The sequence below is a fragment of the Oryzias latipes genome, chromosome 2, assembly GCF_002234675.1.
Source record: "Oryzias latipes chromosome 2, ASM223467v1".
NCBI classification, from domain to species: domain Eukaryota; kingdom Metazoa; phylum Chordata; class Actinopteri; order Beloniformes; family Adrianichthyidae; genus Oryzias; species Oryzias latipes.
The window spans coordinates 16,204,762-16,230,048 of NC_019860.2; the positions used below are offsets into that span (position 1 = coordinate 16,204,762).

The 25,287-nt window shown below is 40.9% G+C and overlaps 1 protein-coding gene across 4 annotated transcripts in view; it reads left to right on the top strand.

Moving 5' to 3' along the window:
• Nucleotides 1-22,512, top strand: part of LOC101163306 (beta-1,3-galactosyltransferase 1-like) — a 148,540-nt gene extending 126,028 nt beyond the window's left edge. For all 4 annotated transcript variants that reach the window (XM_023965349.1, XM_023965358.1, XM_023965352.1 and 1 more), the window contains one exon: nucleotides 20,494-22,512. In XM_023965349.1, coding sequence (XP_023821117.1) covers nucleotides 20,746-21,732 — 987 coding nt within the window. In that variant the 5' untranslated portion in view covers nucleotides 20,494-20,745 and the 3' untranslated portion in view covers nucleotides 21,733-22,512. The remainder of the gene's footprint in view (nucleotides 1-20,493) is intronic.
• The last annotated feature ends 2,775 nt before the right edge of the window (nucleotides 22,513-25,287 follow it).

Consider the following 25,287-nt stretch of genomic DNA (forward strand, 5'->3'; position numbering starts at 1 on the left):
ATGAAGGGTAAATCAGGGCTGCATCACCTCCCGTCCCTGCTGATACCCTTCAGCATCAAGTCTCCTCTGTCGTCCGATCGCCAAACTTGAGAGGTGACCGCATTAAGATGCGGATCCCCCCTGAGTCATTTTGACTGCAAGAAGCAGTTTGACTGATGGAAAAGCTGCCGTAGAACATCCAAATTATTTGTTTTTTTAACTGATCTTGAAAAAACATACATTTCCATTCATACATTAATCCATACAGAGTTAGCATGAAAAATCACTTTGTAAAGCAGCTAAGATTCAAGTCCAACTGTCATTGAACTGAATATTTTGCGGGATTCACTTCGGAAGTTTCTGGCTCTGATTTGTGTCTCCTGTGGTTGAACAAATGACCAGGCACTGAGACGGGGCAGCTGTCTATGGTGGGGGGTGTTGAACCTGGAAGCGTTAGTTAATGCTTGCCGTGTTAAAGCATTTGACAAACCTGTTCCCTTTTTCCCTGCAGAAAATTGAAGCAAGCACTCTAAAAAGAAAAAAATTGATCCAACTTTAATGAATCACGTAATTGAATTAAGTTTATTGAACTTGATTTTTTTACCTCCATCCAACTCAATTTAATATGTTGATCTAACTTAAATTTTTTTGTTTATACAACTGAAACTTACTCATTTATCTAACTTAAAATCATACATTAATTCTACTCAAAACAATGTATTTCTGGCATTAAAAAATTTAAATGAAACTTTCAGTTTTTAAAAATACTTTTTTTTGCTTCTTTTAATTTGTTACACATCATGTTTTTTTTTTTACTTTTACTTACATGTATGTAATGGAAGAATAACATTTTTTTTCTTTCTTCATGTCAGTAAAAATGGATTTAGTTAAGATCTCAAATGACTAAAAACTGAATTGGAGCAACCCGCACGTCGCTTCATTCCCAGCTTTTATGTGAGCAGATGCAAGCAGGTTTGATGAGCGATGCGGCTGTCTGAAGTATTGATTACCAAACCGCTGTTTATGGGCGTTTCTGCGCGCATTCGATGGAAATGAGGCCTGCGCACGTCCCTCTTTGGCTAACTGCTGACTCCACGCCACGGAAAAAAACGGCCCCGGCAGCTGCTCTGCCTCCCTGCACGGACATTAAAGTCAGTCGGCAATTTAGGAAACACTCGTAAATCCTTTAACTTGATTCCAACGACTCAACCTGTCCACTTGGTGTCTCCTTAATCCTAATTAGAGAAATACTTTAAAAGGGTGTTAAGTCTTCTAATGGGTGTTTTATTTACAAGGTTTGCAACCTGGAGCCGCTGCACTTGGCAGAATAATCATGAAATCAGGGATATTGATCAACAATCCCATTAAAGCAGCTGCAAATATATTGCGGTCATTCGGTGGCGTGTGACTGTAAAAGTCATGCTCTGGAGGTTTAAAGACGTCCCATTACCACCACCACCCTCATTCCTTCATCCTTACATTTGCCCACCTCTTCTTTTTGTTCCCATTATTTAATCTTCTTCTAGAACCCGTCAGGCTCAACTCTGACTCTGAGGGTTTGTCGTTCGGTAGAAAAAAGTCGCAAGAAAAAAAAACGGATTGACTCGAAGCTCCGTCTTTCTCGTTTCAACATAAACATGTTTTTCCTGTCCAGCTTACAGGTAGTTGCCCCCCCCCCCCCTTCTCAGAATGCAGTCACCATGGTAACCTCCTTCTGGGCTTGAATTTGATTCCCCCAGTAATTGGCTCTAGTAACAATTTCAGACATCAGGTGACCGATGAAGAAGAAGTGTTCATTTACTGTTAAATAATGCCAATTGATGGATCATTTAAAAGTTTTGCCTAAAAAAGACCAAAAATCCTGAAGTATAGGAATTATTGATCTCTTGAAATTCTATCTAGATATTTTAATTAACAACATCTTATAATTTAATGTAAGACAAAAGATTTCATCAGATACATTTTGTGCTTTTACATTTTTTTTTTCTTGTCCCATATCTTTATAACTTGATGTGTCTCACCGGAAGCTTTTCCTTTATTTGGTGACTCATTTGTTTCTCTAGCAGAAGACGTTAACCTGAGCTGACCACAGATGCGTTCAGTTCACCTGGCGCTTTGTGCAGACAGCAGCGTTGTCACAGAAGAAGCTTTGGGCAACCAGAGTCGCATCCAGCTGAGCAGCTGGAGCTCCTGCTGGGATTCCTGCACGACAGCAAATGCTAGGATTGTTTTACCCACAATCCCTCATCTCACTCAATTGTGTAAAAACTATCACAACCTAAGAATTCAGTTGAAGTTTGATAGTAATTTTGCAAATATTTAAAAGTTTCCTATTTAAAGCACAATTACCTACTTTAAAAGCTTTTAAAGACCTATTTTTGCAGATCTGTCCTATGGGTTATATTTATGTTAAATTCAGATCTTTACAGCATATTTGGAATTTTTTTTTTCTTCTTTTACTTTGCCAGCCAGTTTAGTAAATAATAACACAATTTTAAGATGTAGTAGTCATCCTTACAATCCACAAAGATTACTGTATTAAGTCGCACGGGAGTTGAAGTCTCACCTTCTGAAAAATATGGTACTATTTGTAAGTAACCTGAATTTTTATTCTTTGGTTGGTGTGCTGCATGTCTATTTCTTTCATTTTTGCATGCTTGAACTAGCTGAACATCTATGTTTCTTCTTTATCTACTTTAGCCTTAGTGTTTAGGACAACCAGATTTCAAGTAAAGAAAAGGAGTTTTGAGGTAAAAAAATAAAAATAAAAAGAGAACAGTAACAGTTACAACTGTAAAGGAGCTTTTACACCCCTGATATTGACACATTAGCTGACTGAATGACATTAGACTGAAGGATCTCGATCTTTATTTTTCACAAAAGCAGCACTTCGATCTTTAGGGGTTTTTTTCATCAAAGAAACTTTTTTTTACATATTCTATCCAATATTGATCCTGCGACAAAGGAGCAAGTTATGTCCAAAAATGTATCTTCTTTTTTTTCTTTTCACACACCTTATTAGAAAGGGGTTTTTTATCTGAATGTATTAACTCAATCAGAAAATCTGAACATATTGTGTTGACTAAAAATCTGTAGAACCAGAAGACTCCCTTGTATTTTAAGATCTTTCTTAAAAGCTCCCTTCAAGTACAGTGGCTGAAGTACATGCCATTTAAGCTGTAGCTTTACAACCCAGTTGTTGGTTGTTGTTTTGGTGTTTTTGTGCACACACATGGGTTTAGATTCCATCTGTGGCTTTTCGTTGGAGGCTTTCTTAGCGTCAGTGAGCACATTTGTCTCCCAAAAAACACTTCCAAACTAGAGACTTTGCTGACACTCCTACATTTTTTCTCTCTCTCGCCAAAATCCCATTTCTACTTGTGTGTTCAGTTACAGAAGTTCTCCATGTGTTCCCTAATCCATGAAGCCCTTTCTGGAAACGAGAGCTAAAGCTGCTATCAGCAGTTTCAGTTCAAAGATGCTATCGGATTTTAGATTTGAGTGTTGGAGTGGGGCTTACAGACAAGCTAACTAGCTGAAGAGCCTTAGAGAGCTGTTCTCTAAGCTCCAGGTTTCTCACTAACGGGAGCTGTCAGCTCGCCCGGCAGGTGTGTTCCCTTCAAAATACAAAAGGGCGGCGTGTTTCCCGCACACAGATCCGGGGCTACTCGTGTGTTCCCACTGCATCTTGGAGTCGTTGGCGTTATCTCGACAAGGCGACCTGTTGTATAATGGGGACGTGCTCAGCTTGTTCCAGGCTGTACCTGTCTGATGGTGTTGCAGATATTACCTCACCGGCCTGACTGGGGCTACAGCTGAAAGCACAAATTCTACCCCCCTTCGACACCTTGCCCCCAAAGGTTTTCACTCTTTTTCAGCTGCTAATCATTTGTTTGAGATTGAGGGGGTTTTTCTACCTAAAAGTGTAAAATTTTAGAAATTAATATGCGTCCAAGGGCACTATGGGTACTTCCCATATCAGGCTTGATTTTAACTGGCAACCCCAGTATTTACACTTTTTCCCATTTTAAGCTTTAATAAAAGTTTTTCAAACAATTCTGAACCCTTTTCTAGTGTTAGGGTTGAGGTTGGATGTGAGTTATCATTTTGGTGCACAGGCCTACTGAACTGGGGGAAGAAATGGAAACTATTTGAGGGACAGAGAAAGGCCGCCTGGCAGACAAAGAACAACAAAAAAGGAAGAGAAAATTGACTAAGAGGTAAGTTTAGGCTAACTGAGTGACCCAAGGGGGGACATGTTAATAAAATTGATGGTGGAAATAAAATCAGAGCTATAGTAAGCGCTTAAATAGTGCAATCAAATACATATGTTTATTCAAGTACTGCTCAGTCTGTCTAAAAGAGGATTGAGGCCATTGAATGTATTTGGACCGAGGGACCCCTCCCACCTCGCATTCCATTAAAAAAGTACCCATTGGTTCCAAGAAGCCAATATCCCATAGATCTCTTTAGATAAATAAACAGCAACAACTCAGTCCTTTTGTTTGTCAGAAATCTTGCACCAATAACTTTTTTTGATATATTTTTATATATAGACCTGATATATTTTCTGTAGAGCAAGTTATTCAAGTCATAAGCTGGCCAATCAGATGCTTTGGTGAAAGTAGGCGGTCTTGCGTTGAGCGTTTGAAACATTTGACAGATTTCGTGCAGCCTGCTTTCAAGCTGCAGGGATGTGGACTTACTCCTGATTGGCGAGAGTGGTCGCCATAGAAATCACTGCTTACTGAGGCTTTCCGGCTCCAACATTGCAGCAACCATATCATCGAAAAATGGTGACTGAATTAACTTCATTTTATTGGAGTCATTTTCAATGGGTGACATCACGCTCACTTGGTCCAGTTCGACACCCCAACCTTATAAACAAAATTGTCAACATCACTAGCATATGTCCCAAACCTAACGAACAGGTTCATATATCCAAATATTGTTTGTTTTTCCAAAAGGGGGGTGATGAAATCCCAGTTTATCAGTCCCAAGTGACAACTAAGAGGTCAAAAATCACACTAATCCTGGCTCCCTTGTGACAAATAATGGATACCTTCATTCATCATTCATGATACTTCAAGTAAAGAGGATGGTGTACTTAGGCGGGATCTAATTTTAACAGCTAAGTGCTGTAATTACACATTTGAGCCCAGAATGGAACATCCTTTTCCCAAATTGTGTTTCCTATCCATCATCCGGCACTTTTTTTCTTTCGTCAATTGATGGTTGGCTCATTTTTAGAGTGAAGTGTCTCTCTTGAATATTGCAATCTGCACGCAGTTCACGTCGTTAAGTGTGCGCTGGATGGGAGGCCTTTTTTTGTGATGCTCTACAGGCAGGAGTGCATGATGGGAGAGAGCCGATCGCTCAGAGTGGTAATTGACGGTGTTGATGTAAACATTGCGAATAGAAATTCCTCCAATGTCTTTATCCTCTGGCTGTCGCCCGACTTTCCCTTTGGGGAGCTTTAGTGGGTTTGGTAGGTTTTTTTTTGTTTTGTTTTTCAAAAAGATCTGACACTTGTGCCGTTATGTGGAGTAATTCACCACTTTACAGCTAAATTTGACAAATATTCCGACAAAAGCAGAGGGAAACAGCCATTCTGAGAACACAAAGGGAGAATTTACAGCCTCATCTGACACTGAGTGAGGGAAGACGGGAAGAAAAGGTGTTGGAAAGACAATAGAAGAGGTTGGAGAGGTTGACGCTGTCTGACTCTTCGGCTTTGGCCTGCTGTCACATCGATCGCCATCTCAGTTTGTTATTGAGCCTTAGACAAGGGTTCCTTTGCACGTCTTGAGATATGCGATCCGCAGATTACCTGCTATGACAGAAAATGAACTCTTTCAAAGGCAAGATGAACATTGAGCCGAGCACCTGAAATCAATAAGTCAGATCAGATAGATGCCTTTGTGTTCGGAGTAAACACAACTCGCCGAGTCCTGGCAAACACCAGAAAGCTGTCATTTATTCAGGGCAATCGCATACAATTTTTTTTAGCAAGTCGATTAGCTTTTAATTGACAAATCACATGCTGGCTGGGAGGATCAAAGTTTACAGCCTAGACCAGACGTACTACAACAGGGAAATTATATTTTGTGTGCTTGACGACAATTGATGCAAGGATGCGTCAAACCACTCCGGTTAAAAAAAATAACCTAATTTAGCATCTACTTTTTTTTCTAAAGCTGTAAAAAATTCAGCTGTTAAGGGCTTAAAATTTAGCATTTTTATCAACAGCATGGCCCTTCTCAGACTACACGTCCAATAAACAGTCTATGTAAACGCACGTTTTGGGCTATCAAGTTCAAAACTCTCGGATTCACATATTTCTATGAGCGTTTTTCAAGTTCCACATACACTCTGTCCACTGAACGCATGTTCCAAGTCAAACTAGGTCAAACTTTGACCAATCAGGAACCCCAATCTGGTAGTGAAGCGGTGAAACTTCCCACATTCAGAGCAAAGCTGGTTCATCTTGTGAACCCAGACGTGGCAATGACCCTGAAAATGTCTGCGTTTGTTCTTCTAACAAATATAAACCAAGGTCACTATCCTGACATGATGGTAATTCAAATCAGCCATTGCAAGGACGCTAGAAATAAACCAAACCATTTCATTGGCGGAATCGTGAGATTTGCACCACTTGTACGTTTCGCACCAATACTAGGTGGCAGACCAGCGCCAGTATTCAAGAATACGTGTCAAATGCCCGATGTGAAGGTAGCTTCATGAGTTGTTTAGAAGTTCGCTACGATCTGTCCTCCTTAAAAATAACGTGTGGAACATTTTCCCTCCACAGGCTCACCAAGTGGTCAACGACATTTTAAGTTCGTACAGGTTGCCCATTTTTTGCAACCGCAGATTGACATATCTACCCGTAAGGGCAGTTGTGACTCAGGCATTACACCTGAATTTCTGCCACAGAAAGGGTTTTTTTTCTGGTCGCTCTCAAACATGGTGGGAACCCCTCTTCATTCCTGCTGGCAGGTTTGAGTTCCTGCTCCAATTTGCTCCATTTGGCAGGTGTGAAAGCTCTACAGGTTTGAATTCCTCAAAGCATATGGAAAGTAGATAAACGAACTGAGATCAAGGTAGTCATTTCTCCCACGGATGCCTTTTTGCTGAACTGCAACCCAGACATTCATATCTGCCTGATGACCGCATTAGCCTTTAACACCAACGTGCGCTTTGAGGTGTGTCCTAAATTAAAATTAATGGGCTTTCGTATTCGATCAGACCATGTGATAACTTAAGATATTAAACTTCTAGGGATTTAATACAACACTACCGACAGATTTGAGAGTTTTATGGAGAAATGATCTTCCTTTTTTACGGGATGTTGAATGTAAATGAAACGAGCGCGAAATGTTTTCGTCAGCACACTATAAATACTCAGTTCAGCTATTCCACTTATTGGCACAAAGTTTGGAGTTTAGGTTTTAAAAGGTTGAAAAAGTCTTTTAACTACAGTTCTAATATGATGTGATCCCTTTTTCTTTTCTTTTTTTTTCTGATGTGGGGTCACTAAAGGGCCAGTTCTCGCACTTTCCTAACAACTGCGGAGTAAGGGCACTATACGACATCCCTTTATTTTGATATGATGAACAGAGATGTGGATCTTGGATTGACCTCTTTGGAATAATGTAAAAATAAAAAGTAACTGGAGCCAAGTCACTTCACCACATCACCACTAGGTGGCTGGTTGCAAAGTCAACTTGACTGAAGTCTTCTTTTGTTTATTTTAGGCAGTTAGTTCTGTCTAAAAGTGAACAGGAGGGTGGTGTTAATTGCTCTTTAGGTTCAGCTTAGCAGTTGTTCACATGTTCAGAAACCTGTGGCAGAGCGGTTCAGAGGATCCAAAGCCTGGATGGTGCAGTCTAAAAAAGGAGGCGATGTCTCGCCCCGAGCTGAACACACTCTCCAGCGGCTGCAGCTGATGAATTTCATCGATACTATTAAGTCTGACATTTACAGCCTCATTTTAAAGGCTCTTTCTCTCCTGGTTGCTCTGCATCAGTCCTGCACTGTTTCCAATTTAAGAGAAACAACCTGTTTCCCTGCTGCCTCTGTCATCCACCTGCCAGCGCTTAATGTTTCGAGCCTTCGTCCCCGCAGCCGCATTAGCGTTGCAATTTGCGTTCCGTCTTGGAGATTTGTCCCCAGTTCACCCTGATGCCGCACCTAGTTGTATAACTGCAATGTCACCCATTGCGCCCGGGCTATTTATTATTTGCATGAATCACGTTGTCATGTACAGTTTGGGAGGAGGGGCAGCGTTCAGTATATGTACTGTTGTCAAATCACCATTGGAGGTTTCAAGAAAACTGCTACACAGGTTGATAATTAAGATGCTATGAACTTTTGACAAAAAAACAGGATTCTATTTAATATTGGCAAGAAACAAAATGCTGATATTTTGAAAAAGAGCATATTGACAGTGGTGAATTCAGAAGTGTCAGTGAAAAAACCAGTGCTTTAGGCTTTGATCTATTGACCTATCTTGTTTCTGAACATCTCCATTTGTATTTCACATTATACCAAAATCCAACCCATCAAGCAGTTTCTCAAAGCTTTTACTTACATCTGCCCTTACGGGTGGATACGAGCTGTTTGGAGGCGAAAAAGAGGCAAACCTGCATGGGGCACGCAGGTGTCCTGCACGAAATGACAAAATCATAGACCGCTAAGTGAGCAAAAATGGTTAACACACATTTTTTTCTACGGGTATTTTATGGGTAACGGGTCATAGAGAACACTTAAACAACAGCAGAGAACCTCCATGACCACCCAAAAACTCACAGCACCTGTAAAGGTCAACCCTTCTTATGGTTTCTTGTGAGTACGCTTTAAAAAGATGCTGAGCCGCCATCTTCTCTTCAGGGTATGACACTCAAAGGGTATGATCACTCAAAGGGTATGATCACTCAAAAGGCCACATGCCATTTGTGCACAACTTCTAATTAAATGTGTAAAAATTGCCCCAGTTCAGTTTATGAGTGCAAAAAAATGTTGAGGTTGCCCCTTAACAGTGTGGTCAATAGATACTCAATTGCACACGTTTAGTCTGGTTTCTAAAGTGGATTCATTCCGGAAGCTTAAGTGTTGACGCTTTACTGACCCTGGTATAAATGCACTGGTTGGTATCATGATCAAATTTATGTTAAATCTTAATTATGTGAGTATAAAACAAAAAAATCAATGAGTCAAAATAGGTTAAGGCATGACTAAAAAGAGAAGTTACTGTTGCCATGGTTACTACACTTGCATCTGTAATCAATATCAGGCATCATTTAAAATGTTTAAACACAAAAATGAAATCAGGATTTGAAGATCTAACTTTAGCACACATGAATTACATGAATTAGCCAACTGTTGTTTTTTTTTAACTTAATTTTAGCATTCAAATAGTCTTGTCTTGTAAAACATTTCCACAAGAGCCTTTTGGTGGCGAACAGATCTGCCTTTAGAGCGGTTTGCTGTCAAATCAGAACTCAGGCGGGTCTATCTCATCAGGCCTCCGAACAGCAGCCAAATCTGTTGGCTGCTGTCGATACCCGGTGTCCTCTGTCACTCTTAAGCTGCTTTGCATTCAAAGGCTTCCTGCTAAGCCCAGAGTGTCCATCCCGTGGCCTGCAATACAGATTACAGTGCTGGATGTGCTGCTCTTCAGCAATCATTGCATCCTTTATTAAAGACCCACTCCCAAAAAAATTGTGTTTTGGGTGTTTTAAATAAGTTTTTGTGGCATTTTATGGATGATAAAGTGATTATATACAGACAATTAAGCTTAAAATACCATTTGTTAGTATTTCTTTATTCTAATCAGGAGCATATGAAAAAATGCAATTAAAAAAGGTTGTGTTTGTTACATAGACAAACTGGGAGGGGCTTCTTCTTTTTTGAATTCTTTTTACCGGTGCATGTCCGCCACCTACAGTTGGAAGAAAGTTTTGGTTCGTGAATCTTGCTCCAGGCTTTTTCCTTCACAGCCCAATTCCGAAAAATGATATCATCGAATTCCATCCGGGCACAAACTGCAATTATTAATTTCTCCTTCATGATCAATTTTTAAACAGATGGCATTTCCGGTGTCACAAACGGGCGGACGGCTGCTTCCAACTGCAGCTGGTTTGTTAGCACAGACAGGATGATAGGAGTCAAGCACAGCTAAAAGTCCGCGGGGCTTAAGTAGGGTCGGGCGTGCAGAGGTCAGACACTGGCGTAACAATATCAGGGAGCAGGCTGCAATAGTCATAGGTCAGGCGTGGGCAGGCGACAGACAGAGTTGGAGGAGAATGAGAATCAGGAATACGAGAAGACAGGTCAGGAGATAACGCTCCGTATGCAGGCAGAGTGGCACAAAGAATACTTTGCAGTGAGCGAGGCTCGGTGCACTGCTTAAGACTCGTTTCAGTGATTGTAAATGACAGCCAGGTGAGCCAGCAACTGTGAACTGGGGCGGCTGGGGGATGAAGTGCGACAGTATAACGGAGATGGCTCCCACCAGTGACCAGAGGGGGCGACAGAGCTCTGACTCCTGCCATCCGTGAATTAAAAGAGATGTAATCCATACGTCACTACCAAATCCGAGTCCCTGATTGGTCAAAGTTCGACCCGGTTTAACCTGCAATGAATGTATATAGGGCCCAAAAAAGCCATCAAAACTTGCGTAGCTATGCGTAAACGCAAGTCAACGAGGAAGCCCAAAATGATCGTTTACATAGACTTTTCATTGGAAGGGGCTGCTTGAACACTTGTTGCTGCTTGAAAGCTTTAGTTTGGGGTTTTGACGGGCTGTAAGCTAGCGGAAGAAAATGTAAACAGAGAGCTCTCAGCAACGGGGGGAAGGGGAAGCGGGATTCATTTGCACCAACAGTTCGGCCACACCTCAGTAGAACATTTCTAATGACCTGCTGCCGCTCTGCAGAAATTATCTCCTGGAAAACGACAGGCTATAAACTCCATAATTATTATTTTTATTTTTGCATTGAAATACTTTAAAAATGGATGAAAAGATAATTTTAGGAAGCATACAAATTGAGTGCTGCTTTTGGTTTGTTAAATAAATCATAAAAAAATCAAAAGCTCATATAAGGTTTTTTTTTTCCAACTCCAACATGCTATCACAGCACATCAGGCGTCTGCTGGCCTTATTGCTATTGGCTGAAATCGAAGTCGCTTTTGTTTGCTTTTCCTTTCAAGCAAAACAGTTTGCTCTCTAACCAAAAAGCATATGCTCACTTTCTAAAAACAACATCTCATCCACTCCAGTCGAGGGAGTCCCCGCTTTCCATCCATTAACCACTTGTTTATTATTTGCGGTTGAAACATATTTACAGGTAATGCCAGGCTTTCAAATACTATTACCACCTCATAATGTGGAGCTGAGGAGAAATGAGCATTTTGACAGCGACTTTTAAATGAAAGCCACGGCTTGATGGAGGCGGGCGGCGGAGTCTGGCTGTTTCCCTCTGCCAATCATCAGATGTGGAAGCAGGCGGCGAGGGTGTAAGATGTCAGCGGCGAGATTGGAATATGATTTATTTACCTTCTGACGTTTCGCCCTGCGAGCTCGCCTGGAAAAAAAAAAACAACACACATATATACACACGCACACGCACGCTGGCGCACACAGGCGCCATCACAGCGCGGCCTGTTAACATCAACCCCGCCACATTTTTCGCTCTCGCTGACTCACGTCCCGGCGGCCGTGCCCGTGGCACGCAAGGTCACTCCACGGCGCGCTAATGACTGCGATCAATTATGGGGTGCAACATTAAAGGAGACTGAAACTCCCACATCTCAGGAGCCTCCGAGGTTTTTACCTCATGGAGGTCACTTGTAGCAGACGGATGATTCATGGCTCCTCAAACTTCCCATGACCCACTTCCCCGCTACTGAAAAAACACAATACAGCACACAAATCAACGTCTGTCTGTTTGATTTGGACTGCTTTTGGGATGTCAGTCATGATGCATTCTATGAAATGGGAAGCGCTTAGGAGGCATCTCCATGATCTTGCACCAGCATTTAATACCATATATAATCTGGTGTGTAGATGTTGGTGCTGCTGATTACCTGTATTGGGTAAAAGCTGCCTTTTTTTTTACCCAGAACACAGCAGCGGTTGGCTGCACGTTCTGTAAACTTCCATATCGACTGACGAAACTGTGGATTTTATTCTATTTTTTTGGCCAAATTGGGCACAAATCTTTTATTTTGTTGTACAAATACTAGAAATTGACCTTTTTTTCCCTTGGTAAGCAGAAGAGATTAAACAAAAACATTCACTAATGATGGGATTATTGATACCAATGTATCAACATTTTGGTATCGCCTATTCTATTAAAGGATCAGTCGCTTATTAGTAAATGAAAAAACAAAAGTGCATGTGTCATTTGTAAATATGTTTAGTTATTAGACGAGTTACTCCAAGGTTTTGTACCGGAACACCCCCTAGCCCACAGCATATTGAACTATTCCATCAGTCGCATGACCAGAGAAGCTGTGAGCTGTACGTGTTACTCATAGCAACCTGTATTTTTAACCTTGCACTTTAACCCTTATAAATATTGTTCGGGTTGACCCATTTGTCCAATTAGTTTTTGATGGTATTTGTTTATAGGTTAACAAATAATCTCCTTGAAAAAAAGAATATTCACCATTAAGAAAAGACCAGTAACTGGTATCAAATATTGTATTCAAAAAGTAATTGGTGTTGTATCAAATCGTATGCCTGTGTTATTGCACATCATAGCATAACATTTACCCACTGGGCACTTCACATCTATGAGATTTCTAAATTATTGCTATTTCAATGTTTACAGCTATAAATATGTATTAGGCATCTGATAGATTTGGATTTATAGAGGTCTACTGTGCATTGCCAGTAAGATCTCTGGCACACAACTTTCTCATAGCTAATTGCGTTGCGGTCCCATCATGCCTTGCACATTGAAAATTGGCCGCCATTTTTCTTGCTGAGGGTTAGGATTGACTTAATAGGATAAGTAAATAACTCAAAGAATGATTTAAAAGCAGCATAAATAGTGTTTTTGTTTGCTTTGGAGGTCATCTGTCTTCAAAAACTGGATCACTTTGAACGTGAAAGGGACATTTCAACGTATTCTTGTTCAACTATCGTATTTTCCGCCCAATGGGGGGCACTGGATTATGAGGCCCACCATAAAGAAAGGGTCTATTTTTGAACTTATCTCATATATGAGGCGTAATAAACTATGAGGTGCTTGAAATGAGACAAAAGAGAAAGAGATAAAATGATCAATCTGACTTTATCAACTGCATTCACAGTGATTCTAGAACTTGTGACACAATATCTGTAAAGGTACGGTCACACCGCCCTTGGAAACATGCAGTCAAGTGACCACCTTCAATGAAAAGTGTTATCAAAATACTTAAATCCTTGCCTTTACTTGTCGGTATGCAAGTATCTATGACCAATATATCGAACACGATTTAAAAGCCAAACCAGGCTGAACTTAACCCAGTCAGGGATTCAGATTTAGTGATGTAAGAATGGCGTCCCCTTTATTCACTGGAAAGTGCCAACTGTTTGAAAATTGATCATGGAGGATAAATTAATAATTGTGATTTGTGCCCGACCTGAATCATATGATACAGAGTCTTGGCTATATCGGAAGAGAGCTGTAAAAGAAAAATACCTGGAGCAAGATTCACGAGATCTGCACTAAGTCTCTTTCAACATAGCATCATTCCAAACGTTGTTTGGTACACAAAAACATCAGACCTATACCACTAAAACAATCATTACTAGGACTGCACTAACTCCCAAATCGAAACGGTTGAAGATCTACAGCAGTTTAACTTAAACACTGCAGTAAAGTCCTTTATTAAGTGAGACTTTATTAACTACATTCACTGTAACTCTTGTTTCAAACATGTTGCATGTTAACCACGTCAGCTTATTCCTTGTACCTGTAACTCCCAACCATGTTTGCAACACGTAAAAAATATAGACTGATATGGCTAAAACAACTGTGACTGCACTTAACTCTCAATCATTTGTTTTTAAGACAGTAACCGCTGGCTTCATCAGAGCCGGCTGTATTACTGTAACTCTTTGGGAACAGACAGCCGTCACTCCCACGTCTGCAAAACGCAGCTGCTTGTGTCCTGGTCAAAGCGCGCAAGAGTGACCACATCACACCAGCACACATCTGTCCTCCCCTTCACTGGCTTTAGAGTTCACTTTAAGATTCTCTTATTGGGTTTTTTTTTTATGTTTGAGTGGTTTTGCCCCGCCTTACCTGGCTGAGCTTCGTTCTCTATACACTCCAGCCCGGTGTCTCCGATCAGTGGATCAGCTTCTCCTTGAAGTACTGAGGTCTAAAAGAAAGTGCTTTGCCGCTAAATATTAGACAAGCGTCTTCACTGTTCATTGTTAAAAGTCGACATAACTCATTTTTATAGCCAAGCTTTTAGTCATGATATTTTGCCCTGTTATTTTACACTGAATTATGTTCATGCTTTTGTTTATTTGGCTTTTATGTTTTTATTCACTTATTTACTATCAAATCTGTTTTTATCATGTGTAGCTTTTAATGTACAGCACTTTGTTCAATTTTAATTGTGTTAAAGGGCTTTATAATTTACGACGGAGTTTTAGAGCCACCAAAAAATGAATAAATAAATAAGTAAAATTACGAGATTTTAAGTTGTAAATTTTTGAGAAAAGAATCTTGTAAATTTACGAAGAAAAAAAAACTTGTATATTTACGAGATTAAAGTCGGAGTGAGCATACAGAGCAGCAACAAGTGAACGCCGCGCAGCAGCAGAGCAGACAGACTAAACTCAATTGAACAGGTGAGCTGAATGTTTATTGATAACGTTCCATGTAACACTGTGTATTTCTGCATTGGTGTTCGGATGACAGGTTCATGACGGAAATGACAAATGAACTTCAAGTTATGTGAATGAAAAGGAGAATAAAGGCTGCAGCGGTCCTCTACACCCAAACGTGTCTCTGAGCTCCTTATTTTACAGATGAAACTCCGCTTTCCCGACACCGAACCCCGTAAAGACGGCTACACTGACAATAATCTGATTTTAAGTCGCCAAAAGGTTCAGAATCTCTTTGTTTTTTAAACCTATCCGGAAATAAAGCTTCACAAAAGGCTCCACGTATTTTATCTTCTAGCTTGGCTCCAATAAACAGACAACTGTGTTGTTTTTTCCACGTTAATCGATGACTTTTTTCTCGTAAATTTACAAGACTTTAAGTCGTAAATTTATGAGTTTTATCTCGTAAACTTACAAGATAAAAACTAGTAAATTTACAAAATCTCGTAATTTTACAGTAATGTCTTTCTTTCTCGTAAATTTACGACTTGAAAGTCGCAATTTAAAAAAAAAACATTGTTTTGTAAACTGGCCCTAAAACTTTGTCGTAATAATTAATTGAACCTTTGTAGTGACACGTAAAAAAAAAGATATTAAGGCTTCTAAATATGGTAGATGGACAGATGAAGTTGCATATATATGTTGGACTATTTCTGACAATGCATTGATCTCTGTTGCCCTGGTCTTAATGGGAAAGTAAAATAAAAAAAGATAAAAATCTGCCTTTTTTCATAGATATTTATTCATCTTCTTCCATTTATTCCATTTCGGGATTCCCGGCCACTTGTGGGCGAAGGCAGGAAGCACCCTGGACAGGTCGCCAGTCTATCCCAGTCATAGATATTCCACTTTTTTAAAAAGATTAGACTGTTTCAAACTTTAGCAAGACTAAGAAAAATGCATAATTCAGTTTTTTAATCAAATCCCACATGAATGCATTAAAGAAAAACAATTGTTGAACAAAACCTGCATCGATAAACCAAAAAAAGGACAGATAGCATGCTAAAAGTTTGAAAATAAAAGGAACTAAAGAAAAGCTGCACTTAAAAGATGAATATTTGCATTCAAACAGTAAAATTATATCCCTTAAATGAATACAAAAGTCTTCAGATTCCATTTAACCAATGGAATTCCAAAAGGAAAAATATCTATATTTGATAAAAATAAGTATTTTATTTCAAAAGAATTTTAAGCAATTATAAATGTCTAAAGATAAACTACAAGGCCTTTGATTCCTGCGTAAAGTAGTCAATTTTCTTAACAAATCATAAACATCAATCAGAATGGAAATGTTTGACAACACGCTAGAATTTAGTTGGGAGGATGATGGCGGCGGGGTGTGCAGGGGGGTGGGTTGTCATAAAAACTCAATCAATCATTAACATGTTTCCTAACTTGGAGGAGAGCTGTTCTACATTTTTTAAGTTTATCCAGTGAAATAGACATAAAACCCTTTAAGGAAGAAAAATGGAACATGCCGAAAATGGAGAAATTTGCAGTTTGGCAGAATGAGAAGAGCGTCAACGTATCTGTGGAATTTATGTTGCTGATTGCATGCATCAGTTCGATTTTAGAAGAACGGTCGTCTGCAACTTTAATCACTATCTATCTTTTAAGCTTTTAGTTGTCGAGAGCGCCTTTTGAAGAAAGAGCAGAAGTAAGTGCCCCGCCACTGTTCTTTGTAAAAAGAGATGAGTGGAATCAAAAGACACTATTGAACCCAAGCTCTCCACTTCTGTTGACTCAATATTACTCTCTTTTTCTATGTTTTTTTTTGGTCGATACGTCTGAGTCTGAAAGTTGTGATGAAAAATCTCCAGCAAGTTCCCATTGCAATGGCTTTCTTGGTGCAGTTTTTAAAAATATAGAACATTAGTTATCACTTACTCTGGACACCAATAATGATGCTTTATGGTAGCTATAACTGTGAATGTGTGTAGAAGTGGCAAAACTATCCCATTATGTAGTGATCTGAGTTTATAAAAGATTAGTTGTTTAAAAATTCAAAAAAAATCGGTGACGTAAATTGGGGTGGGGGTGGAGGGATTATTTTCCGAAACACTCATTGTTAGTGTTTAACACCACAGTGGATGTCTCCGCCACTTCCTCTTCAGCTCGCCCTGATCCGTGCCTCCCATCCAGTTTGTCACCGTGCTGTCATGACAACCAGTTCAGAACAACAGAACTCCAGCTTGAGTGAAAATAACTGCAATCTTTGCATGTTGATGCAAAATTACGCTGCAGATTGGAGTTATTAGAGAGTTTTTGCCAGGGTGGCTCTTATTACAAACCATATGGTAGCACTCTTAGACACAGTGTGGCACTTTTATAGTGTTGTAATCCAAAGAACTCCTATCAAAAGTGAACCGACTATTTTTCTTGAAGACATTTCACTCTTCATACTTTATGCCTAATTCCCAATTGCCCTCATGGGTGCATGGGGGGGGGGGGGGGTCTGCAAGTGAAAATTGGGCAAACCTTTACTGGGGGCGCAGGTGGCTCGGACAAAATTTTAAGATTGTAGACCTCTCGGTGATCCCATAGAGTGAAAATGTTCTTGTGATTCTTTCTACGGGCGTACTGCGGGGAACCGGTCATAAAGAATACTTAAACAACACCCAAGGGTTAGTAAGGGTGAAGTACAAAATTCTGCACCCTAGGGTTAGGGTTAGGATTAAGGTCTGTACTGGCAAGAGTTTTGCCCTTCTTTTATGAGCCTACCCATAATTGCTCGAAAGGTAAATTGATTGGCTATAGAATTTTCTAAAAATCCGTGTTTTTATATGTACCAGTACTTCTGTATGTGGCAGTACCGGTACCAACTTGGCACAGAGTTTCGGTACCCATCTTTAAAACTGAGTTGTAGAGGCCTCGTTGAGCTCTGTATCAACAACAACCACAAGGCTAGTGAGTGAACATCTACCAGCAGATGGTAAATGGCGTATACTTGCATAGCGGCAAGGTGGGGTTCTGATACCAAGGACAATTTGACACATGAGCAGGCAAGGCGGAAGTCGAATCTGTAATCTTCTGATCAGAGGTCGACTGCCCTAACACTGCACCACAGTCGCCTATAATGGTTCTTGTTGTTTTGGTGCAGAGCTGCTGAAAGAGGTTTGGTGTGGTGCGCTGCCAACTGGGGTTTCAGTCTGTTCCAGTCTGGGGTTTCAGTCTAACACAAATGTAAGACCCTGAACTACAAGTTTACTTATTAATAATTAATTAAAAACTGTTTAGGTAGCATTTGAAACCGATAGTTAATCCCACAGTTCACGCATCACGTGAACATACCATGTGTGCAGCATTCTTCCTTAGTCAATAGTACAATCCATGTTCATCATGTCCTGCGCTCCCCTTAAGATGCGTCCACTCATGTCTACAACCCTCCACGGGACTGGACAACCCTACAGGCGACTAAGGTCACAGATTATGTCTGGATCATCCGAAAGGGGAAAAAATTGATCTTGTTGGTTGGGGGACTTGTGTGTATCTTTACATCTTGTAACCGCTTTGGTTTATAGATTTTAATTCATCTCTTTTTGTAGAAAAAGTCTAAAAACTATCTGTTTTAAGCCTCGAATCTTCTTGACTCTAGCAATTAAGGATTAAAATCAGCATCTCACCCCTTATACCATCAGATTTTTTGTTGCCCTTTACTTATTGGTACCAGATTGTAAGTCGACACAAAGAGACACAAATAAGACTGGAGCCACACAAAAATGTGTGAATCTCTTATATAGTGAGATTTGGTGCTAATCTGATACCTTTGACTCTAATTGAGGGTTTTCAGTCATGCCGAGATCACGGTTGTCATTCCCATCCTCCAGGGCAGAATTGAAAGGATGCCCTTATCCTTCAAGATGCAACTTCAGACATTGACTTCCTGGAAATGAAGCGGTCCTCAGAGGGCATCTCGGGTCCATTTCAAAGTGACATCATTCCATTGAACGACATAGCTGTCCTTTAATTCTTTCACGGTGGCAGTGTGAAAACAGGGTCATTAAGAAAGGATATCGGTTAGTCCGGACATAAAGTTTAAAGTTTGAGCATTGTGGAGCAGCTGTGAAAATCATGACTTTGGAGGGAAAAGCAGAGGCAGAGATGGAGTGTTGGTAAATGTCGGTAAGTTAGAGAAATATAAGAGAGTTACCAAACGACAATGGAGGGAAGAGCAGCTGACGAACCGCTAAAGAGAGAAGCACAGGGAAGGTATAGCTAAAAAGACAAATCAAGCCCCCATATTTAGTGGAGAAGAGACTGATCGAGGGCATGAAGAGGGAGGAGACGTAGAAAAGCAGCCATGATGAGATAGTTTCTACTAGACCGTGAGATTGATGACTCTGCTTCAGTCAGAGATAGTAGGGGGGAAAGAGTGGAATAAGTAAAAGAAATGATGAAAAGAACCACTGCGTCCCACAAGACTTGACAAATCATGCAGCTTAAAAAAAAGAACTGGCCACTGTTTTAGCAGCTCCTCCGTCGTACGCCTGAGCACCAGAGGCTTCTTTGCGCATCTCCAATGCTGAACAATGACCTGAGCTGCTGTCACATCACAAGAAATTAAGTCTGGAGCAAATAAGTCAGTTTGTGAAGACGGATTAAATTTTCTCCGGCCATCAGAGACCTCAACGCTGCTAATCAATCACAGTCTCTGAATGCGAACTGACATTTGAATCCAACAGAACATAATGCGGTTGTCATATTTTCCGCTCAAGCTGTCCATATGGCTCCCTTTCAATTAACGAAGCAATGTTTCTCAGTTAATGCACTGGTTGCTCATTATAGAGGAAAACATGTAAAACCCAGATGCTAAGCTTGGTTTGACATTGAGGGGAGGGGAGGCCGGGCGAAGAGGCTGGGAACAGAGGAATTAGACAAAGTGGATTTTAATCTTTTCCCGTGAGATCCTTTCAGCTTCTCTGGATCCATCCGTCTTTCCCTCTTTCTGACAGTCTGATTTTTCAGATCTGCCTGTCTCCCGGGGGGTCAAAAAAAGGAAAGATGGAGGTGTGCACACAGAGTTGTTGGTCGGAGCAGACACCAGGCTCAGAAACGCACGTTCAAGCGACCACTTTCATTGAAAAGTCTGTGTAAACGTGTGTCTCAAAACTCTTGCATCACTACGCAAGTTTTTAAGGAATTTTCAGACCATTGAATGCACATTAAAAGTCAAACCAGTTGAACTCTCACCAGTCAGGCACTCGGATTTGGCATTGACGTGCGGGTAGCGTCCTTTTAAACACGAAAGTACTGACCGTTTAAAAAGTAAAAGTTTTGTTTTTGTCTGGGGAAATTATATGACACCAAGTGTAGGATCAGGGAACAACAGTCCAGTGTAAACACAGCTAAAATAGCACGTTCTTGAATGTGCAATACATGCCTGGTGTGTACGTGGCAGTAGACCGGGATGCTCTCATCATAACTCTTGATGGAACAATGCACTACAGGGGGCCCGCACCTCTCAACTTAGTTTATGAGGTGTAATGAAATGGGGAATAAAAGGGCTGTTAAATATGTCATCAGCTCTTCTGCAGTGAATGCCTCTACAAAAATTGTAATGTGTAGTGTTACAAATCCAAAGGACACGGTCGTCTTACACATTGCATTTTTTCTCATTTCAGGTGGTGGTAAGAAGGACTTGCACACCTTCCAGGGAGCTGGGATGGGACTCAGTGGGGCTGTAGACGTGAACAGAAACCTCCATGATGCTCCGTCTAAACGTCAGCCCTGGACAGCCCTGAAGCTTTTTGTTTAAAATCTCTGTGGTGTTACAGAGGCAGCCGCGAGCTGCCAGATCTAACACGACCCATGGAGGCTTGGCCTCAACTTCTCCATCACTGCGGCCACTGGTAATGCCAGCCAAGTGAACAGCGATGCCGTCCAAGGTCTCATGCCTGTACTTGCTGACAGTGGTTTGCTGGGCTAGCGCCCTGTGGTACCTCAGTGTGTCCCGCCCCTCATCCTCATATGTCAGCCAGATGGCCTTTCCAGTACGCAAGACGCCCAAAGAGAACAAGAACGCAACTTTAAGCAACATCCGCACACGTTCTCTGAACCCGCACGACTTCGGCTACCTCATCAACGAAGACAAGAAGTGCGAGACGGAGGCGCCGTTCCTGGTCATCCTGATCAGCACCACCCACAAGGAATTTGACGCACGGCAGGCAATAAGAGAAACGTGGGGGGATGAGAGCACCTTTCCAGAGGTGCGAGTGGTCGCCCTTTTCTTGTTGGGGCGCAGCATGGACGCTGTCCTGAACCAGATGGTGGAGCAGGAGAGTCAGATCTTTCATGATGTAGTCGTGGAGGACTTTATTGACTCGTACCACAACCTGACGCTAAAGACCCTGATGGGTATGCGCTGGGTGGCTACCTACTGCACCAAGGCCCAATATGTACTCAAGACGGACAGTGACATCTTTGTCAACATGGAGAACCTCATCTACAACCTTCTGAAGCCCACCACCAAGCCTAGGAGAAGGTATTTTACAGGTTACGTCATCAACGGGGGGCCGATCAGAGACATACGCAGCAAGTGGTACATGCCCCGGGATCTTTATCCCGACAGCAAATACCCACCCTTCTGCTCCGGCACCGGGTACGTCTTCTCAGCAGATGTAGCTGAGCTCATATACAAGATCTCTTTGCACACCAGGCTCCTCCACCTGGAGGACGTGTATGTTGGAGTTTGCCTCCGTAAGCTGGGCATCCACCCCTTTCAGAACAGTGGGTTCAACCACTGGAAGATGGCCTACAGCCTATGTCGATACCGACGCGTGGTCACCGTCCACCAGATCTCCCCTGAGGAGATGCACCGCATCTGGAATGACATGACCAGCAAAAAGCACCTTAAATGTTAGCAGATCTGGTAGCACATCCACCTGCGAGGCGGAAAAGAGGAGGAGGTAGAATCCCTCTGACTGTACGTCTCTTCATCTAGAGGGTATATATTGGATTGGTTCAGTTCAGGACCTGTACTGATGAAGCCTTCTTGCTGCCAATGCTTGGCCAGAAATCTGTGAAAAGCCAAAGCAAACAACTTGAAGTGACCCGGACCAGAAAACGTCAAGGTGTTTGTATCTCAAAGTTAAATCAAAGCTGGAGTTTTAACAAAACATGCAGGACAAGGCGGTTGCTCATCTTTTCCAGCAGCGTTTTTATCTCAACAAGCCTGTTTGAAAAAAAATGTCAAACATTGATAAACAAGGATATACATACCAACACACTTTCACAATATCTCTAAATATGAATGTTCTTAACGTTTTTTGTGTTCCAAATTGAGGTGAACATGTCGAACTCTGCAGTAGGCATTCTAGAGGCAGTGGTATCAGCAGGGTTCCTCTCAGAGTTATTTTTTTTCTTATGGCAGATCACAGGTCTTTTTACCAAGAACAGAAACGTGTTGAAAGAAACATTTTCAAACAAAGAGATCAGTCGATCCTTCATTCCCATGAGAATGTTAACTCCTTTTAATGTGTAAAGTGCGGTCTCAGGCATTGCTGTAAGCAGCTGGCAGACTGATCTATTTTCTATTACTTGAACATGGAGCGGAGCAGAGACGAAGGAGGTACTAAAAACAATCCTTTGAGGTTTTTTTTTTCATTATTTGGGTTAAAATAAACTGCTTTTTAAAAAAGAAATAACATTGTGGGTTCTTTATGGACAATTTATGAACATTTTCACTGCAGTTTGTTAAAAAATAACATTGATGGCGTAACTAGATTGACTAAAACCAGGTGTCCTTGAAGATAGTTTATTTCTTCATCCCCTAATACAAAGTCTTTTGCGGGATTTAAGTGAAAGAGGGTCATTTCTTGGTCTAGTTTTATGGGAGGTAAGTGGAGACTCAATGGTAATTGAGTGTAATTTGGTTTTTACAGCACCAATTTACAGATGGGGTCTCAAGGAGTTATGCAAGGAATGTAAGATTAATCAAATCAAGGAAAATGGTAGACTGTGATCGGTCTAATTCAATTAATCCAAATAGTTTCAGATTTTTACAACCCAATTTATTCCTCGTCAATCCACCAATACCAAATTGACCCCACTTTTCTTGAATGAGAGCCCAATTTGAAACATTTTTGACGTAACTTTGTCAATACCATAGAATACTTGGGTAAGGTCCAGTGTATTACAGAACTGGACCGAGTGTGACGTCATCATAGAAAGTAGAAATCCTTTCGGTTTTTATTTTTTGTGATACGGACTTCACCATGTTCGAACTAACTAGAAATCCTCAGTTAGCAGTGATTGGTCTGAGTCGGTCTGAGCAATCATTTCTATGGCAACCACTGTCGACTGTCAGAAGTGAGCTTGTTGGAAGTCCACACCCCTACCACTTGAAAGCAGGCTACACAAAATCTGTCAAACGTTCCAAATGTTCATTGTGAAACCACATACTTTTATAGAGGGATCTGATTGGCCACTTTATAACTTGGATAACTTGCATTACCGAAAAAAAATTCGGGGAAAAAAAATAGGATTATCAAAAACAAATTTAAAAAAAGGATCAGAGCAAGAATGGTTATGCTGACAAACTATGACTAAGTAATGGCAGTTTATTTCTCTATTGTAGTCTATGGGATTTTGGCCTCATGGAGCCAGCGAGTACTTCCTGTTTTGAAACGCGAGTGGTGGAGGGGTCACTCAGTCCAGTTCTCATGCATAGTCAATGGTAAAATCCAGGTTGTTGGGCAAAAACCTAAGAAGAAAAAAAGATGGATACCTTCTCCTTGATCACCTTTTGATGATCAATTAGAAGGAAATCATGGACCTCCGCGACAGAGCAACTCACCAGGAAAGCATCTGGAAGGCCTTCTGAAGAAGCCATGACGTCTCCGCCTGACTACCTTTGAAGGAAGCTCGTCTTTTTTTCTTTTCTTTTTCTTTTCAGACAACCTGGAATGGCGTGCTTAATTAGTTCGAGAAATAAAATAAAAAAAAAGCAGCAGAAGTGCGGTGTTCATTACATCTGCCGTTTGCTGCAGCAGCTGGGCTTGGTTTGAAGCTCATCACAACACCTGACACATCACAAGCAAATGAATGCCAAGGGTTGCTTTACTCTCCTCGTGGCTCTGCAAACACATGCTGGAGTGGCAAAGGCAGCTTCTGCGTAATTAGCAGCTGAAGGGGGGGGCGGCAGTCGTCCCATCTTAACAGGAGAAATGACTGCAGTGAGAATTTCATGTGTTCTTTCAATGAGAGGACAGATAAGCATGCAGAGTCATCTTGATGGTGGGAAAAATATATGGATCATATTGAAAATCTGTTGAAATACATGGATTTAATAAACAACACCTGTGTGTGACACATATTACACATCAAGAAGGTCCTTCGATGTTCTTGTTCAAATTGGAATGACATTTTTGTCAAAAATTGCATCTGTTCATAGGGGGTGTTGCCCTCCAGTCTTTTGTTTCAGATATTAAGCTCAACAAAATTAGGAGAAATATTAATAGATTCATAATATTAAGAAATATGTTATAAAGAGAACTAGTTTACCATCATTGCCCTGGGGCCAAATCAAAGTCTCTATCATGGATAGAGACTTTGATTTGTGTTTGGTCTACACAACTACACATCTTTAAAGGCTATATGGATCTGTGTCAAATTTCTATTGGTACCAGTTTGTGTGCCAAGCAGGTCTTCACCCTTTTCCACCGGAGCCATAGCTCTACTGTTGACATTCCTTTGACTGATGTAACTCTTCAATCATTGACACAATCAATGAAAGCCAGCTGATTCTGTGGCAGAGAAAAACAGCTTTGTGGCATTAATCGCTGAAAACTTATTACACAAAGTGCTTTTTCTCCCCGTCAGAATCAGCTGGTCCATATTCAAAGCATTATGATAGAAAATTTTGAATTATTTAGGCGTCGCCGGCGACGTCTCTGGCGTTAAAGGGTTAACTGGTTTAGGAGATGTGATGTGTAAGTGTAGTGATCATGCAGCCGTGGCAAAATTACATTGGGGAGGAGTAAAAACCTCAGTCAATGTGTCATATTAAGTATTGAAACTCATGAATAAATACTTTAATTTAGTGTTACAAAAACTCCTTTTATTACAGTAGTAAACACTTCCAGGAACGTGATCGATTACCTCCACGATCTGGATGTGTTTCACACACTCCATGTGTGAAATCAGGTGTTGCAACCCCAAAAATATTCTAAACGACTTTTGAAAAATTGCGTCATCTAGAGGAAAATTCACATGATAGAGTTAAAAAGATTTAAATCTCTTGGTATTTTCATTTTTTCAAAATCTCATTGTCCTTTCTCACACAGGTTAAAACAAGCGGTACATCATTAAAGGTGAGAAGACTTCCTAGCATCTCTCTCTCTTATTCTAGCCTGATCTCAAACAGATGGCTGCCTTCCCTGATGTGAACTCTGTAACTTTCTTCCTGCTATAAGGAC